This window comes from Desmodus rotundus, chromosome 3 (genome assembly GCF_022682495.2).
Source record: "Desmodus rotundus isolate HL8 chromosome 3, HLdesRot8A.1, whole genome shotgun sequence".
Taxonomy (NCBI): domain Eukaryota; kingdom Metazoa; phylum Chordata; class Mammalia; order Chiroptera; family Phyllostomidae; genus Desmodus; species Desmodus rotundus.
In genome coordinates, this window is record NC_071389.1 from 38,150,808 (window position 1) to 38,168,860 (window position 18,053).

Sequence of the window (18,053 nt, forward strand, 5' to 3'; positions counted from 1 at the left end):
CTTAATCAGAGGGGGAGAGGCCTCTCTGTACAAGGCAGGAACTGGCTTTAATGGATTAAAACTAAAATGAAAACTAAAAACGTGGCATATAAGCTCCAGTGGAATTAAGAGATCAGGTCCACAGAACCATGGTTGTCCATCAGGGTTGTCCCACTGATGTCAAAACTCCTTTTGCCCCCTTTACCCAACACCTTCAACCCGAGAGCAGTGTGCTGTTTACTTAGGTACAATGGGTTCCACACCCCGTAACAGGCACCTTCCACAGGGAGACTTTCTGAGAGCTTCTTGGACCACATATTCCAGTTTGGTCACCAAAGTGGCAATTATCCTTTATTTCTCCTCTCCACTGTCACCGCAAACATCACAGCATCTCCACAAATGCTACCTAAGGATTTGTGTCACCCACTCAGAGGAAGCAGGGTGAATATGCACATACATGCATATTATGTGGACACACACACAAATCTGCATGCATATCCAGATACACAATTATGTATTTGCAAATACATATACTTGTACATATAATTACACACACTCTTCCACATACATAAACATAGGATGCACTCTCTAGGCACCTATTCAATCAAAAAATATCGCATACCACTCTGTGCTGGTCACTGTACTCCATCCTAAGGAAAAAAGAAAGGATAAGACATTGCGATTGCCCTCAAGGAGTTCACTGTCAACAGCTGAGATAGACATACAGCCAATCACAGAGGAAGAGGACAGTGGAAATCCAACACCACCATCCAATCCAACCTTTGGGCTCAGAGTTTTCCCAGTGAAGGTGGAAGAAGATCTGGTCCTTGAAGATGACTAGGAAGAAATGCTACATATGCAACAGCAAAGCATGAGTTGAGAAAAACTGCAAGCAGCTCAGCAGGGCTGGTTTTCAGGGGATAAGGAAAAAGATAGGTGCCTCAAAAGAAATAGAGGTAGACAGATAGGCAAGGCCGTGGGATGATAAAAGGAATCCCACATTGAAATTCCAAATCTAACAACACAGCTGACTTAACTTCTATAGAACTACCTCCCCCAGAAATGCTGCGTAAAGTATAATAGCTCCCTCCATTGAATAAAGTGTAACAGTTCTCTTTCCCCATTAATGCATGGACCAGATCAAAAGAAGTTCCATAAATCAGAACTGAAAGGAGAGTAAAACAAACACAGAGGCAGCCAAAATGGGGAGACAAAGAAGCATGCCTCAAATGAAAGGAAAAATCTCTAGAAAAAGAACTAAAGGAAATGGAGGCAAACAATCTACCAGACGTAAAGTTCAAAACACTGGTTATAAAGATGTTTAAGGAACTCAGGGGCAGAATAGATCGATTCAGTGAGAAAGCCAACAAAGAGCTAACAAGCACAGAAAAAGGACATGGAAACCATAAATAGTCAGAAATGAAGAATGTACTAGAAGGAGTCAATAGCAGATTTGATGAAACAGAGGATCAAATCAACATTTGGAAAACAAGGTAGCAGAAAACACGCCATCAGAAGAGCAAGATAATATTATTATTATTTTCTAAAACGAGGATAGTTTAAAGGACTTCTGGGACAACACCAAGTGTAACATCATTACATGTTAGGGTTACCAGAAGGAGAAGGGAGAGAGAGCAAGGGTTATTTACAGAGCCAAGATATGGAAACAACCCAAATAACCATTAATAGGAGTGGATTAAAAGGATGTGTATACATATCCACAATGGAATATTACTTGGCAATAAAAAAGAATGAAATCTTAGCATTTGTGACACATGGATGGACCTGGGGGTATCATGCTAAGTGAAATAAGTCTGACAGAGAAAGACAGAGTGTATGATTTCACTTACATGTGGAACCTAAAGAACAAAATAAACACACAAAACAGAAACAGACTCATAGATACGGAGAACAGAGAGAGGTGCCAGATAAGAAGGGGTTTGGGGGGGGGCTGGGTGAAAAAGATGAAGATATTAAGTACAATTGGTAGTTACTAAACAGTCACAGGGATGCAAAGTACAGCATAGGGAATATAGCCAATGATATTGTAACAACTACACATGGTGCCAGGTGGGTGCTAGACTTCTCGGGGGGATCGCTTTGTAAATTGTGTAACTGTCTAATCACTATTCTGTACACCTGAAACTAATATAAAATAGTATTGAATGTCAACTATAATTGGAAAAAAAAAAAGGAGAAGAGCCTGAGATGAGAGCAGAACCAGAGCCGCACTGGGCGGACGGGCTTTCAGTGATAAAGAGCAGCCTAGACAGCTGTACCCAGATGAGGACCACCGTATTTCCCCTGGAAACAGTCAGGCGCCAGGGCCCTGAGTTGAGGCAAGCCCACTCACAGAGAGGGCCTGTTACTGCCCACATATGCAAGGCAAACATCCTTCAGACATTCCAGGCTTCCAACTTCCTTTATTAGTTGTGTTACGAGCTTTTATTTAAAAAGCACATTTAATACAAGTACAGTTTCGCAGATACAAGTTTCCACTTTGTATTCTACAAAAGTCTTTGAATATTATTCTCTTTACAAAATGAAACCTTACAAAAATACTGACAATTTAATGTTTTTTATACAGTTTTCTCTAGTTGCAGTTATTTCTTTTGTTGTAAAACAATGTCTACCACAGAACTACAATATTTTAGTTGATATTAAAAAAAATTAACTCAATGCTTTTTTAAGCAGCTAATGAAGTAACACAGGTCGAGACACAGTTTATAATCATAGTGGATATAGCTAAAATTGTTTCAGAAATAATATTTTACATAGTTAACTTTTAATGTTTTATACATTATTTATATAATATTTATATATAAAAATCATAGCTTGCTATACGTTGAAATGACAGGACAGCTTCTGTGGTAAAGATGTGCTTGTGGTTGATCCATGTGGTTACGTTCAACCCTTTGAAAGGTCTGCACCCAAGATCTGAAAGCCTTTCTTCCTTCCTCCTCGTCCCAAAGGTGCAGTAGAAGGGGTCCTGTCTACTGCCTGGAGTGGGCCTTACACGGGAGGACACTTCCGGATAGAGGAGGAAAACTCTACGGAGATTTAACCCACGTGTTCTGCCCAGCAGAACCTACCAAGAACTGCCCTAGAGATCAACCCCAAGACAATAGTGCTTTACACAGCTTAGCAAGAGCGACTCCCACAGAGACCTCGTCAGCTCCGTTATCTGGAAGGGCAGCCTCTCAGGCATGAGACCATCTGCTACTCTGGCTCATTCTGACTTTGAGTAGCCAAAGGTTGGTTCATTTTTCATTCTTGCCCCTTCACTCCCCCATCTCTTTTGCGGAAGGCTGCTTTCCATCAACTGGTGGCAGGCCACGCCTTGGCTCGTCTCTGGGCCCTCACAGGAAATCCCGGTGGGCACAGAGCAAGGATTTCAAGGGAAAAAGCAGTAACCGAAGCTAACCATGAATAAGAGTGTGCAAGTGCCCAGGTGATCGATGTACAACATCAGCATCCTGCAACCGATGTGTCAACATCACAGGATGGTCCGTCAAAAGAAGACAAACGAGGGCCTGTACCCTCGATTTCTTCTGGAATTGTGCTATTTGTGAAATTCACTCATCCACAAAGAGTCTCCTAATCACTAACGTGAGGGACTGTGGTGCTGGCCTGTGGGCCAAGAAGTGAGTGACAGGCTTTAGGTCTAAGAATCCGGATTCAGGATCTGATCATTTGACTGAGCATTTGCTCTTTCTTTATACCAAAACCCCCCCCAAAACAACAAAAAAAACCCTCAAACCAACCTTCCTGAACCAAAGTCACAGTAGAAGACAGAGTGGTGTGGACAGAGACGTTAGAGGGGAGTCCCCAATGGCTATTTTCTTGCTTCAGTGCTATTTCTGACATCATGTGCTACAATGTTAATTTGAGCTTTTCTCACAGGCCCGGGATGCCTCAGGTCACAAAGGTGACTGGCAGACTGTACTCTAAACCTTTTAGTGTTTGTTCCAGAACAAGCCCGTGTTCATTAGAACATGAACACTCAGACCAATTGCACATCCAGGATTCCGGCACTTGGTGTTAGTTCGCTGTTGTTTCCATATAGGTGAACACTACCTATTTTGGAAGGCCACAAAGTAAGACAATTTTTTCCTTTTAAAAATCAGTCGGGTAAAAAAGTTTTTCCCTACATTCTACTGTCTGATGAGATTGGAGAGCAGCAAGACCTTGCTGTCAGCAGTCATTTTACAAAAACAGCTCAGGAGGTGGGTGGCACCTACACCATGTTGTGGTGATTGTTCCTGTCAATAATGTCCACAGGTGAGAGGATTTCCTTCCTGATCGGGGGAGACAGGGACAGTGCCGTCTTGGTCTTGAAGAGGTCGGACACGAAGAAAACCTAGAGGGACAAATCAGATCCAAATCAGAAACTGACATTTGGGGTTTGGGGACAACAAAGCAAAGGTGACAAGAACGTGGACTTTAGGAACAGGGGATCCCAAACCATACATCTTTGAACAGGGAAGGACAATAGAGGTCACAGAGTCCAACCCTTACTGTACAGATAGGGAAACGGAGGCCTAGAGAAGGACCGTGACATGCACCAGGTTGCACAGCTATAGTAGGAATGGGATTCAGTTCTGTGGACTCGACGCCCAGTGCTCCAAGTCTTCAACCCCCACTTCCTTATTTCACAAGGCAAACAAACAGCAGTGAAAGATAAGTTCCCAAACAAAGGAAGCAAGTTCTAATTGGTCTGTCATTAATCCATGATAATTTCCCTTGCCTCACAAAGGGCTGTAGGGTGTAACCAGAAGAGATCAGCCACTATGAATTCCTATCAGCAGGAGTTGCAGTAAGGAAGCAGTTGTGCCCACTTTTCCTGACATCAACAATTTGACGAGGGTCAAGAAGCCAGGGTCTCATTGCTGAGGGAGTCAGCAACTAACCCAGAGGAAAGGTCAACGAAAACTCGCCTATCGTGTCTTTCAAGTCCTTCCTCCTTCTGTGCATGCAACCTCAGGGAGTCTCTCTTGAATCACTGAGAAATATTTACTGAACACACACTCGCAAGGGTGTAAAGATGGCTCAGGCGTAGCTCCTGTCTCAACTAGCTTCTGGTGAAAGATTCAAGAACTTGATGAGTTACTAGAGTAAGAAAAATTTATGCTTTGTATTAGATGGCAAAGTAAATACAGACATCAATTTAGGCCATTTAGCAACAGGAGTCTGTATTAAGTAGCCATAAGCGGCACCTATCAGTCATGTAATTTAATAGGGAACATGTGGCCGGGTTTCAAACTGGCGAATAAAACACTGTCAAAGTTCCTCTGACAGCTTTCTGGATGGAAAAGCCTTTGTCCTGCAAAGGGGAATGGTCTAGCTGTTAACAATGGCACTGTGACTTCAGTCTGGACACATTTTAGGCAAGAAAATGAAGTTCATGGTAAAACTTCACCACCATCACGATCTAGCAGCCAGGGACGGGACACACTAAGGACTCGGAGCATTGGTTGAACCAGTTGCCACAATGTCCCTTCTGTAGTAATGCAACAAGCAACAAAGTGCTACAAAAACCACAGCAAGAAACTGGTGACGCTGATTAGCCCAGAAGAACTGGGTGACTAGAAGACAAAGTACAGCAGAGACTCACTGGTCACTGCTAAACACTTTACACCCTTTTGAATTTTATACCCATCACATCAATTGTTTCCACATATTACCTACTGAAATATTTAATTATTATTTGGGTTTTTTTAATAAAAAGAAAGGCCAAGCTAATCCTATGCCACTATAAGAAAGTGCAATATTAGCCAAGAAATGTAAGATTATAATACATTTATAGCCTGAGTGCTCTCGAATGTATCATTTGCAAACGAAAAAAATCCAGCTTTGCATCCCTGTCTTTTCTCGGGAGGTATGAGCAGTGAGAACTGAGGTGCAGGAAGGCCGGTCTCTTAGCCAGAGCCAGACCTGAGAACCAGGAATGAAAAGGTCTGAACTCCGCCCTGCCAGGAGGCTCCGGACCACCCCCCCCTCCCCCCCCCCCCACCTGCACAGGAACCTTTATGTAAGTGCTTGAGAAGGGGTTCTCACGTGCTCTGATGGGGAAATACTAACGAACGTGATCAAAGTTAAATGTGGGGATAAATAAATTTACCAACGCTCCTCTGACAGGAGCCCACGTCCTCATCTCTACCTGGAAATTACCTTCCCCTCCCTCCTTCACTTTGTCCACAGGAAGGTTTCGATCAAGCCCTCCATTGCTGGGTTTCAACTCCACTTCTTCCAACCCAGGAGGTTATTCTACCAAATGAGCTTGTACCATTGTCACTTGAGAGGTCTTTCTCCCAACCTCCATCCCATCTGCCGAGGGCAAACAGAGCAGGGGACAGTCCCTCCACCCCCAAATAAACACCCCCCTCCGAGATCCTGACACCACCGTAATCTAGTGGCTTCTTTCCCAATTTAATTTCCTGAGCACGTATCTACTACATACAAGGGCTTCCCTTTCCTAACTGCAAGATAGGAACAACAGAAGGGCAAAGGCAACCTGTGCTTGAGAAGACCTAAACCTACATCTGGTTCACAGTTCAGTAAAAGGCGCTGCTTTCTGTAATTCCCTGGGCACCAAAGTAATCACTGAACCTAGCGAGGGCCATGCCCTCTCATGTCTCCAAAACTCTGTAGATCAGCCTTAACTCCTACATGGGAGGCTTCTTGAGAATAGAGCCTTGGACCTAATCACCCTGTATCACCTAAAGCACTCAGCATTAAGCCTTGCACACACCAGGGCTCAACAAATGTTTGTTGTTAAATTTCTAACCTCCTCTCTACCGAAAGCAAGCACTCTGGCCTTGGATCCTATCAGCACATTTAACGCCTCCGGACCACAGTCTCACTCACCACACGCACACAGCCAAGCGGCAAGATGAAAAGTTGAGTCAGGTCCAGCAGAACCCTTCCCCCACCCTCAGTCCCACCCCCGAAGCTATATTTCACTTGCAGCGTGGCTTGAGGTTATACAAACACTTTTTGGGGATCATGAAACATGATCCTGTCAGGACTCAAACAGGGCTCAGTCTTCCTAATGCTTGGACAGCAGAACACAGAAAGGACTAATAAGAGTGAAAATGTCTTGGCTTGGAGCAGTTCCATTTCCTGCAGAAGATGATCTCCACCCAGAAAAAAAGCCCAGACGCCGGGGCTGGGGAGGGTCTGTATAAATTAGGTAGCTAACTTAGGTCTACGGAACACACCCACTCCCGGCCCCAGTCCCACTCCATAGATATTCGCCCCTCGAAGCAAGAATGCATCAGACAATACATAGTCTCAGCAAACACAAAATCTATACCTGAGCCCCAGGAAGACTTCTAAGTTAACCTACCCTGATACATGCTTTCAATTCCATCTCTCCTTTTGCTTGCATTTTATACATTGTTTTCTTGAAAAATGCAATCAGTAAACATTTATCGAACATTCGATCTGTGCAAAGTCCTGAGATTATAAAAACAAATATATGCAAGGCTGTGTCCTTTGCCCTACAAGAGCTCACAGGGCCGTGAGAGACATCGGGGTAAACAGGCCACTACAACTGCAGAGTTTTAAGAATTATGATAGGGGGAAGCCAGGTGTTAAAGAAGCACAGAGAATGGGCATCTAACCCAGGCTGAAGCGGAGGAGAGAGGGCCTTCGAAGGCTTTCCCCAGAGGAGGTATATTTGAGCCTAGCTTTGAAGGATAAGTAGGAGTTAGCCAGGTGGTGAGTGCCAGGAATGTTGTTCTAGGCAAAGGGAGCAGTGTGTGCAGAGGCCCAGCAGTGAGTACAGCACGTTCAGGAGCGGCAGGAAGCTCAGCACGGCTAGGGCCAAGCAGTCAGTGAGGCTGGGGACGAGACAGCCAGATCTTCAGAAGCCTCCTAGGACGTGTAAGGAACTCAGACCATATCCTATTGGCCTTTGGAGCCATTGTCAAGGCTGAATGAGGAGAACAGTGTGTTGGGAAGCCTTGCACTAAGACTGTGATGGTATCTAAGATAGAGAAGGAGCTAGAAAGGGTACAGAGAACCCGTGGGCAGGGGTACCAGTGGGTACATTATTGCAGAATCTGGGAGAGCATGAGTCCTGAACTATAACCGTGCAGTACAGACAGAGAAGAGGGGATGGTTTTTGAAATGTTGAGGACAGAACTGCAGTGGGTGGACGTGGTGTGCGTGTGTTGCAGGGAGAGCTAAGTTTCTCTCTGCTCCTGTTTTCACCTCTACAAATCTTTGCACTTGTTCCCATCAAAACTCTCAAAGTTTAGGTAACTGTGCTAGTGATAAAAACTATAGCTCTGCTTTCCTCTGCCTTCTAATATTTTGGCTCCCTCTGATTTTGGTTTGGGGAAGTGGTTCTGCCCTCCTCCTGGGTCGGATTGGTAGGCTGTCCTGTGATCCAATTTGCTCAAGCACTCATGACAAGGTAGCCCTTCCATCAAGAGCAAGACTACACACAAACAGGCCACTGTGGGCTGGAGGGGGTCCCATTCACTGTGATGAGGGGCTGAGAAATGTACAGGGAGTCCCCTTGCAAACGACGACTATCACTATTATACCGCTGGGTGCTACCTCCCACTCCCCACCGAACACACAAACACCTAAATGAGGGCTACATTACCTACCTCAGAGGGTTACTCTCAGGATTATGCGACGTAGCAAAAGGCACAGGTGTGGCACGTTGCCTAGTGCCCAAAGGGGAGCCATCTCACTGGCTTGTGTGTTCAGCACCTACGTCCACAAAGTCCCTTCTCTTCCCTTCCCCTCATATGGAAAGTGAAGAAGGAAGAGAAAGGACAAAAAGAAAGTAAAAGGAGAGAGGAGAAAACAGGAATAACCGAGAATATGAATGAACCCATGAAAGCCAGATTTAAAGCGGATGCGAAGACCGCCGGCAGATGGGAATTTTCCATAGGACAGTTAGGACCTGCTGTCAAAGGAATTTCTTTAGAAAGCATTCAGTCCTTTTTTCTACCTCAATAAAGTGCTTTCAGTAGCTTTTGGCACTGGGAATTTGTGTGACTTCTTAAGGTACCTGAGAAGAAGAAGCATGATTGGGTGGAAAGAGTGTCACACGAGGAGTCAGGATCTAGTCCCAAAAGTGCTACGGCTGTGTGACCCAGGCTAAGTCACCCTCTCGTCTAGGCTTGAATTTATATGAAATGAAGAGGTTTGTGACGTCGGATGATCAATCTTGTCCCATATTTTGTGCAAATGTTACTTAAAAATCTACCTTTCCGTAGCTACTATAAGGCTGAAATAGAAGAATTTATGTGAAAACAGTTACAAAGATGTGTATTCAAATCCTATCTCAGTTACCATCATTCATGATCACCTTGCTACTGAGGGACATGAAGTAGCAAGTTAGTCCCACAAACAGTAGGAGCAGCAGGGGAGAGAAAGCTGAAAGCGATTCTGAAGGACAGTAGGGGTCTGTGTCCTGCTAAGGACCCTTCCAGAAAGGCCCTCCTAGGCTGTCAGGAAGAAGGGTTTCTGGTAAGCAGGATCAGACAGCTGGCTGGTCCATTCACAGGCTGACAGCTCTGTGAATGGGGTGCTAGATTCAGTAGGAGTGTGGCACCAAGGATGACGGGGGCTGGCCAAAGGCGGGCACCCCCACTTCCAGAAATCATACATGTTGAAGCTGAAAGGGTGAAGGGGACTGAACCCACCTCCTCCATTATCCCACCAGTCCCATCATTTTGAATTCCTAGGGTTACAGGTCATACCATACTTTTCCATCTCCGAGCCCCTGTTATCCTTCAGCACGAAACACCCTTCCTTCTCTTCTGTGTCACATAGAAAATGCCCACTCGTTTTTCAAGAATCACCTCCTCTAGAAATTGTTTCTACCCTTCAAATGGCCTCAAGGAGAATGAACCATCCCCTCTCTTGAGCCCCCACTGTCCCCAGTGGAAGGTCCCACCCAAGCATTGTGTCCTTCCGTTGCACGTTTGTTCCCGTGTCTGTCTGCTCTAGATCAGTGTTTTTCAAACTGTAGGTCACAAATCAGGTAAGTTCCAAAATCAATATATTGGGTGGTCACCACCACATGTTAAAAAATTAAAAACATTGTAATGTATCATGCACAGTAAGGGAAAGTCTTAGTTTGTGAAATACTTCAGTCATGTGTGGGTGCCTCCACTGGATTAGGATGTAAAACGTATTTATTATGAATTGTGGCCAAGTCTTGGATAGCTACTGCACTTGAAGCTCTTCAGGGACCAGCTGTTTTTGGTGCCATATCTTTAAACAAAGCCTAGTACTTAACACATAACACATAACACATATTCAATCAATGTGTTGCACGTGCCAAGCACAGTACATCTTTTATTCACTGAATCCTCAACCAAAAGATTGTGTGTGGTTACTACCACCCATACTTCATAGAATAGGAGAAGGTGGCTGAGAGGAAGTGACTTGCCTAACTAGCCAGTGGCAGGAATATAGCTCCCCGTCCGGAGTCTCTGCCTCACTATCCACCCCATCCATCTCAGTGGGGAGTACAAAAGGAGATTTTTAGGAGGACTCTGAAAACTGGGGAGTAATGGGAAGATACTGTCATCCTCTCCTGGGGGGTCAGAGTTTACCTCTGCTTCGGCTTCCTTCCCTCTCCTACATCCGCAGTCCTGGCACCCTTGCCTACCTGAGAGTGAGGGCCTGGACTGGCAAAGAGCTAGGCGTTTGCAGGGCCAGGAGAGATTTGGGAGGTCATTTCACCCATTCCCCTGTGCCCAGGCAGAGTGGAATAAATCCAGCAGGAATAGGTAATCTCTCCCGTTGGAAGAGAAAGAGATCTCACAAATTCATGGCATAGACCAAGCATGTTTTAGAATGGATTATTTTAGTTCTCTGAGATAGAATAAAGACGCCCGGGGTTCTGGTTCCTGTTCTGCCACTGTGTGTCCTACACATGTCACACACGCCCTCTCTGGACCCGTTTCCTCTTGAGGGAGATGTCACCACTGGACTCGTCTTCATATTCACCTTCTCGCTGTCTCTTCTCGGAACTGGGGCAAAGACAAAGAGCACCCTCGCCCTCCCCTGCATCCTGGAGGAAGACAGCAGCACACAAAAGAGCGACTGCTAGCAGAGCCCCACCCTGGGGGGGGGAGGAGGAAAACCAGGAAAGACTTTGCTGTGTGTTTATGAAATTCCCAAGCAGCTGCTTCCTCTGCTGAACCCACAGCAATGGCGGCCTGGCCCTGCCCTGACCCCCTCCCAGGGCCCCATAATTTGCCATCTGTTAGAGGGTCAAAGGAGGAGGTGACCAGATAGGCAAGTTGTCACCAGACAGGAAATGAACTGATGTCTGTCCCCTCATCCCAGTCCCTGGATTACTCCAGGGAATGGGCATGGTGAGTCCAGCGGAAGAGTTCACATCTTGATAGAGTGACTGTGTGTGGCGGGGGAGGGGGGACGGTGGCACTGGGAAGGTTAGTATGTACCTGTGTTTACTCTGACCTGTCTGTCTGTGTGTCTGGGTATGACCGGATCTGCCTGTGTGGCTCTGGGTCTCTGGCTCTCTGCTTTTGTCCTGTGCACCTCTGCCCACATGTGTGAATCAGCACACAGGCCTGTATGACCCTATGTGCCCCTGTCTTAGTATTGAGTCCATGACGCCGTGTAGGTTTTCTGTCTGCGTTGGGTGCCATTGTCTTCTCTCTCTGAAAAGGGTTCAACTAGAGAGCAGTGGGGGAGGAAACCAGACCTACTCCTGTTTGGCATGTGATTTTTGTCTAGACACATCTGCTCGCTGTGACATGACCCATGGAAAAGTGCTTGGCTGTCATGGCCTGGTGCCTAGGCTCTACGGTGACTAAGCCCTCATTGTGGGTGACGCACTGTACACACTGGGGGCTTAAAGACATGTCATGATCCCCAAGTAGAAGCCATCTTCATGGGCATTTCAGGGACATGGTAACATCTGAGAAAGCAAGTCCAGCTCAGATATCATAAGATCAGCCATGCCAAAGAACCTCTGTGGGGGAAGGTCAAAGAGCTACAGGGCCTCCAAGATCAATTCACAGTTGAGGAAACTTAGCTCAGAGAGGAAGTGTCTTGCCTGAGATCACAAGCTAATTCATGATTCATTCTTTAACAAATGCTTATCAAGCACCTATTGTGTGTCAGCTACTGTTCTGGGCACTGAGAATGAATGACCAGAAAGTTAAGCCATGGAGTCTGCTATTCAGGCACCTGCAGTCTAGCTGGGGAGACAGATATATGAGCAAACAATTATGATAGAACCAGGATGAAGAGCACAGCAGGAGAAGCATGCAAAGGGCACTGGGGGCACTAGAAGAAAGTTAGGCAATTCTGTCTTCAGAGAAGCTTGAGGGAGTTGTGGTAGACTAAACAATGGTCCCCAAAGATGTCCTGTCCTAATCCTCAGAACCTGCTAATATGTTACCTGATATGGCAAAACAGACTTTGCAGATGTGGTTAAGTTAAAGATCTTGAGGTGGGGAGGGATTGGAGTGATTACCCTGGATTATCCAGGTGGGCCCAATGCGATCATAAGAGTCCTCGTAAGAGGGAGGCAGGAGAGTCAGAATCACAGAAGGAGATGTGATGATAGAAGGGAGATTTGATGATGCTATGCTGCCAGTTTTGAAGATGGAGGAAGGGACCATAAGCCAAAGCCTGCAGGCAGCCTCTAGAAGCTGGAAAAGTCAAAAAAATGGATTCTCCCTAGCACCTCTAGAAGGAACACAGCCCTGACAACACCTTGATTTCAGCCCGGTGAGACCCAGTTTGGAATTCTGAACTCAAGAACTACATGAAAATGAATTTGTGTTGTTTTATATCACTTAGGTTTGTGGTAATTTGCTACAGCAGCAGCACGGAAAACAAACACCGACGGTTTCATCGGAGATGCGGGGAAACTGGAAGGGCATTATATCAAAGGGTGTAAGGTGAGAGCTCAGGGACTGGAGAATACTGTCGAGTTCAGTGTGCCTGGAGAGGAGCAGGAGATGAGGCCCCGAAACGCAGCTTGGTTCTGGCGGCACTGGCTCTGTGTGGAACCCACTCCTGGCTTCTCTCCTTTGTCTCCATGTGACTTAAACCTTCTCAGTCCCTTTTTCTCATCTCTTTAGTGGCTATAAGATTCAATATAGGACCCAGGGCGGACTGAAGATGATCTATGTAAAGTACTTAACACAGTGGCTGGCATACTGAGCTTTCAACACACGTTAGAAAACATTATTTCTGCTTTAAGTGAATGGGGGATCATTGAAGTTTGGCTTAGGAGGTAATCGGGCAGAGTGGCAAATGGACTCTGGGTCTCCTGGCAGCCCATGCTGTGGCTTCGTACCATGCTGCGCTGCCTCTTTCTTGGTCCTCCTAACTAACCTCAGGTGATGCCTCTGTGTTTCAAGATCCATCCAATATAGCCACATTCATAGGTGAGAAGAGAACTTGGATTTTCCGGGGTTTCACTAGCACAGCCAACCTTGATTCTTGGGGGGGAAGTTCTATAAGACACAGGCAAAGTAGGGGCCTGCCTAGGCTGAGAGCTATGCTGCACAACTCTGGGAAAGTGCCTGATAAAGTCCTTCGGCCTCCTCGCAGTTCCCTCTCCTGGGCACATGGCATCCTCAGATTGCCTTGTGGTTCCCCAGACCCGTCTCTGCTCAATCCAGGGCCCCAAGCTTTGCTTCTGCTTCCTCACAATCAAAACCTGGATGATAGATTTTATGAGGAGGAAGGTCCCATTGCCTTCTTTTCCCAAGCTGAGCATTCCCAAGCTCTTCTGCTGACTAGCCACAGCTTCTTGCCCTGGCCTCTCAGATGGCTTAAATGAAGTGGCTCACTCAGGGCAGTGATGCCAAGCTAGTCAGGACCATGAGCTCCTAGTGCCAGGCTGGGTGTTAGGCACCAGAGAAAAATGATAAATAAGATCAAGTCCTTATCCTTGCACATTCATAGCTAAGGGAGCAAAAGACAGGGAAAGGTATTTATCACCCTTTTCTGAACCACCTTTGTCCTGTAAAACCAGCTTTCGAACTCGGAGCAATGGCTGGGTCGGCCCACAGGGTTGGGAAGCCCCCCGTGACACCCTTAAATTATGCCCCATTAAGCAGCTCTCTATGCTCTTTGTGCCTCAGGTTCACTCTGGCTGACCTCAGCTCCAGTGACCATCCGTCCTTGCCAAGTACAGAGGGCAAAGCTGTGGAGTCAGAGAGCATCTGGGAGCAGCTGTCAACTAGCTGTGACTTTGGGTGACTTGAGTCATCTCTCTGAGCCTCAGTTACCTCATCTGTAAAATGGCCTTGTGGGCCTCAAAAGAGACAATGGGTAAGGGATCTACAACAGCGCTAGCACAGAGTAGGTACTTTACACATGCTAGGACCAAATTCCTATCCTGTGCTACAGTAGGCCACAGCCAAACAAGACAAAAATCAGACCCTTCATTTCCCTTCTTGAAAATAAATCCTGGTTGTCCTGGACACTGTCTAATTGTTCATGGCCAATGCTCCAGGAGAAAAAAGAGAGGAAGGCTACAGAGGGTCCCCAGTCTTTTAATTTTTTCTTAATTGGGGGTGCAGGAGACTCTAATTAAGGCAGTGGCGCCAAGAAAGAAAACACAACTGCAGGCTTTGTGGGTCTCCTCCTGCCGAGAAGGGCACAGTCAGCAAAGGGTTACCCTACCCTTTGTCGGTGCTCACACCCATCCCCCACTGTCACTCTATATGAAAGGACCAAGCATCAGAGAACAAGCTGGTCGGTGACAGTTGCTCTCATTAATAACTTGTTCCCCCCATTTCTCTCTCTTCTGGCCTTGATGGGAAAAAAGCAATGAATAAAGACACCACAACAGCCAGCCCCTTAGGTTAGGACTCCCATGCCGGGCTGGCCAGCAGCTCAGATGCTATTTCTTTGCAGTGTCCACACTGATTGCCTCACTCCTCATCCCTCTCCTGGCCCACTGCACTGAGTCAGTCCCTCGGCTGCCTGCGGAAGTGCCCTGTCCCTGTCTCCAGACAGCTGCACGCTGTGTTGTCACTCCTGTGCTTGGCCTGACTGTGGGAGCAACTAGACTGACATTTCCTGGGGAGCAAGGGCTGTGCCTTAGCCATGCCTCTGCCTTCAGGAGAACGTCCCATGCAGTGTTCTCAGGAAAGGGCACATCACCTCACTGATTCCAACTTCTTGTGGATTAACCGTGCCTTTATTCACACTGAGCGAGGATCCCTGAAAGGCCTCGGTGAGACAGGGATAACAACAAATACGTGACATACGGTCCTCGCCCCCAAGGAATCCACGTTCTAAAAGGAGACACACATCAACAGTTTCAGCACAGACGAATGCTATCGCAGAGGAGATTGAGAGAGGTGGTCGTAAGGGCACATGGGGCTGCAGCCAGGCTTAGAAATCAGCAAAGGACAGGGGCTGGTCTATATCTTTCCATTGTTCATGATTCTTACTGTGCAGGAACAAGGGTTATACTAACAACAATACAGCCTATATGCGTGGTGCTCAAACATCCGGTCATTACTGTATTCTGGGGGTCCCTGCTGGACTGGGGGGGGGGAGCTCCCCTGAGAAGGGCCCAGAAGGCACACTATCAGAATAAGTACTCATTCATGTTCATGGAATACGCCCCTCAAAACTTTTAGCAGGCAGGAAAAGCAGAGATTCCCGGGGAGATGAAGGCGCAGGGATGGAACACCTTATCCTATCCTCACTGGGATCAGTATGTGGAAAGGGGAGCTCATTCCTTTGGGGTGAATCAGAGTGTGGCCTGTCCCAAGGCCATTCTCTCGGGAGCTCTGTGACTTGACGGGTAAGGCCCTCAGGCTGGGGGAGGCCTTAGCCGTCACCAAACTCCCCCTTCTCCCACCAACATTGAGGGTAGGGAGTGACCAGAGGTCAGAGTGGGACAGACAGAAGACTTCCAAGAAGCTGAGTTCTACTGCCTAGTAAGTGTCCGCCAAAGCAGCATTTGAGCACTTTGATTTTGGAGACGTGACGTGTGACCTGGAGGAAGTTTTCCCCTTCTCAAACCCTAAACGTCCTCATAGATAAAAAGTGAGTTGGACTGTATCTAAGTTCTCTTCCAACTGCAACATTTTACAAGCCCAAATCTGCCCTTGTTTATGGAGCAGAGGATGTACAGACCCTGCTGGATGAGAGCACACAGGGTTGAAAGACGCAGTCGTTACTCTCATGCTACTGCAGGGGGCCTGGAGTAGGGATACTGTTCAGGCACGAAGCAGACACGAGGACTGAGAGCTCCCTGGCTTTGGTCACTGAGCCAGAAACATCTTCCAAGCAGCAGTCCGGGGCTCTGCTTGCACACAGAGGACAAGGTGCTACTTACTATGCAGCATGCGACCAGGGCTCCTTGGGCAAATCCCGCCAGGACGTCACTGGGGTGGTGCTTGTGGTCAGATACACGGGACAATCCGGTGTAAAACGCCATCATGATCAGGGTGAACTGCAGGAGGGGCCGGAGCAGACGTGCACCTCGCCAAGTGAAGCGGGCCTGGAGGTACAGCTGGAGGCAGGAGATAAAACGAACAGATACTAAGTGACTCACCAGCCTTACAGCACCGGGTCAGCACACGCTACATTTATACCTTGGGTTTGGCGTCATGTGAAAAGAGCATTCGACTTGGACATAACCTCAAGCCAGTTATTTAAAATTTGAGCCTTGGTTCCTGTAACTAAAAAAAATAAAATAAAATAAAAATGAAAAATTTTGAAAAATGGAGGTTTTTCTATAGAGGTCAGCTTCAGAGAGCGGAGGATGAGATTACACGACAATGGCCTTGACACGTTACCTGGCACCTACTGGACACTTAATAAATGTTTAGTTTCTTTTTCTTTACTTCTTGATTGAAACTAACTAAGGAGAGTAGCCAGGGTTACTAGAAGTTTTTTTGTTACAAACTATAACTCACTTAACACGTTTGTGTGTTTTCCTGGAGATGATGGCTATGCAATCCCTACACTGCCCGCCTGTCAGGGTTGCCATGGAAATAAAGACGCGTGAGGTTATCGTGAGAGTCACAAAGGAGATGCTTCTGCTTCGGAAGAAAGCGACTCTGTCAAAGGACAAGTATCTAATTCGCTGCTTGGGACTCTGGATTTTGAATTAGAAAATAAGGAAACACATAAACTGACCAGACAATGCCAAAGAGCTTTCAAACAGAAGTTGACAGACACGGGCTTGGGTGGGGTCAGATAGTAACCTGAAGAAAAATGAAAGAAAAAAAAAAAAAAACACCTCTGGCTGAAGCAAAAAAGCTGAAATGACGTCAGCTGGGCATTGTCCCCCAAAGTTATCTTGCTGCAGTTTCCGTTCTAACCTCTGGACACAACCTCCTTTCCAGGTTCCTGTGGGAACTTGGGAAACGAGGGGGGAAGAGGCAAGGGGACAAGGGGAACTTCCGACTACAAATCAAAGCAAAGCCCTTGGAAAGCCCAGGAGAAAGGGGAAGAGAGCCAAGGGGAGGGGGCTTATGGCCTAAAGATAGACCTCTGCCCTTCCTGAGACAAATGGACACTTTCCTTTCGGTGGTCAGGAAAAATCATGCCAGTGGCCTATCCTGAGGAGACAGAAGAGTGGAAGATTCCGGAGTCCGTGTCGGAAGAGAGTCTAGCATTGACTCTCAACCACCTGGACGACTATTTCAAAACCCAGGCCTGGAAAGCAGCAGGCAACTTTATAATTATTATGAAATTATATGAATGTATTATTGGAAATTTAAGAATAACAAATGAAAACATAATAAAAAGAATGCCTTGATATTGTTGGCTGCTAAACAATGATAAAAGTCAATGGTTTTTCATATATAAACATAATCAGTTAAAGATCTAAAAGAGGTAAAAATCATCCTAACAGCAAAAATGATTAAATAAATAGTGATTGCTTCCAAAGAACCACATAGCCTGTATGAAATAAGGGACATAAAGGAAATTTAAATAGAGAATAAATTTTTACAAGATATCCACGGGACTCTGACTGAATTTATGTGCCATTTAATGAGTTAAAACTAGAATTTTATTTGTAAGAAAACTTAATTTTCAGAACACTTAACTTATAAACTCATTAAATGGCACATAAA

The 18,053-nt window shown here is 46.3% G+C and overlaps 1 protein-coding gene across 1 annotated transcript in view; it reads right to left on the reverse strand.

Annotated features, from left to right (window-relative positions):
• Window positions 1-2,382: 2,382 nt before the first annotated feature.
• Window positions 2,383-18,053, reverse strand: part of PLPP3 (phospholipid phosphatase 3) — a 78,779-nt gene continuing 63,108 nt past the window's right edge. The window contains exons 5-6 of the mRNA XM_024571237.4: window positions 16,304-16,480; window positions 2,383-4,339 (exon numbers count right to left, since the gene is read on the reverse strand). Of these exons, the coding sequence (XP_024427005.1) occupies window positions 4,217-4,339; window positions 16,304-16,480 (300 nt within the window). The 3' untranslated portion in view covers window positions 2,383-4,216. The remainder of the gene's footprint in view (window positions 4,340-16,303; window positions 16,481-18,053) is intronic.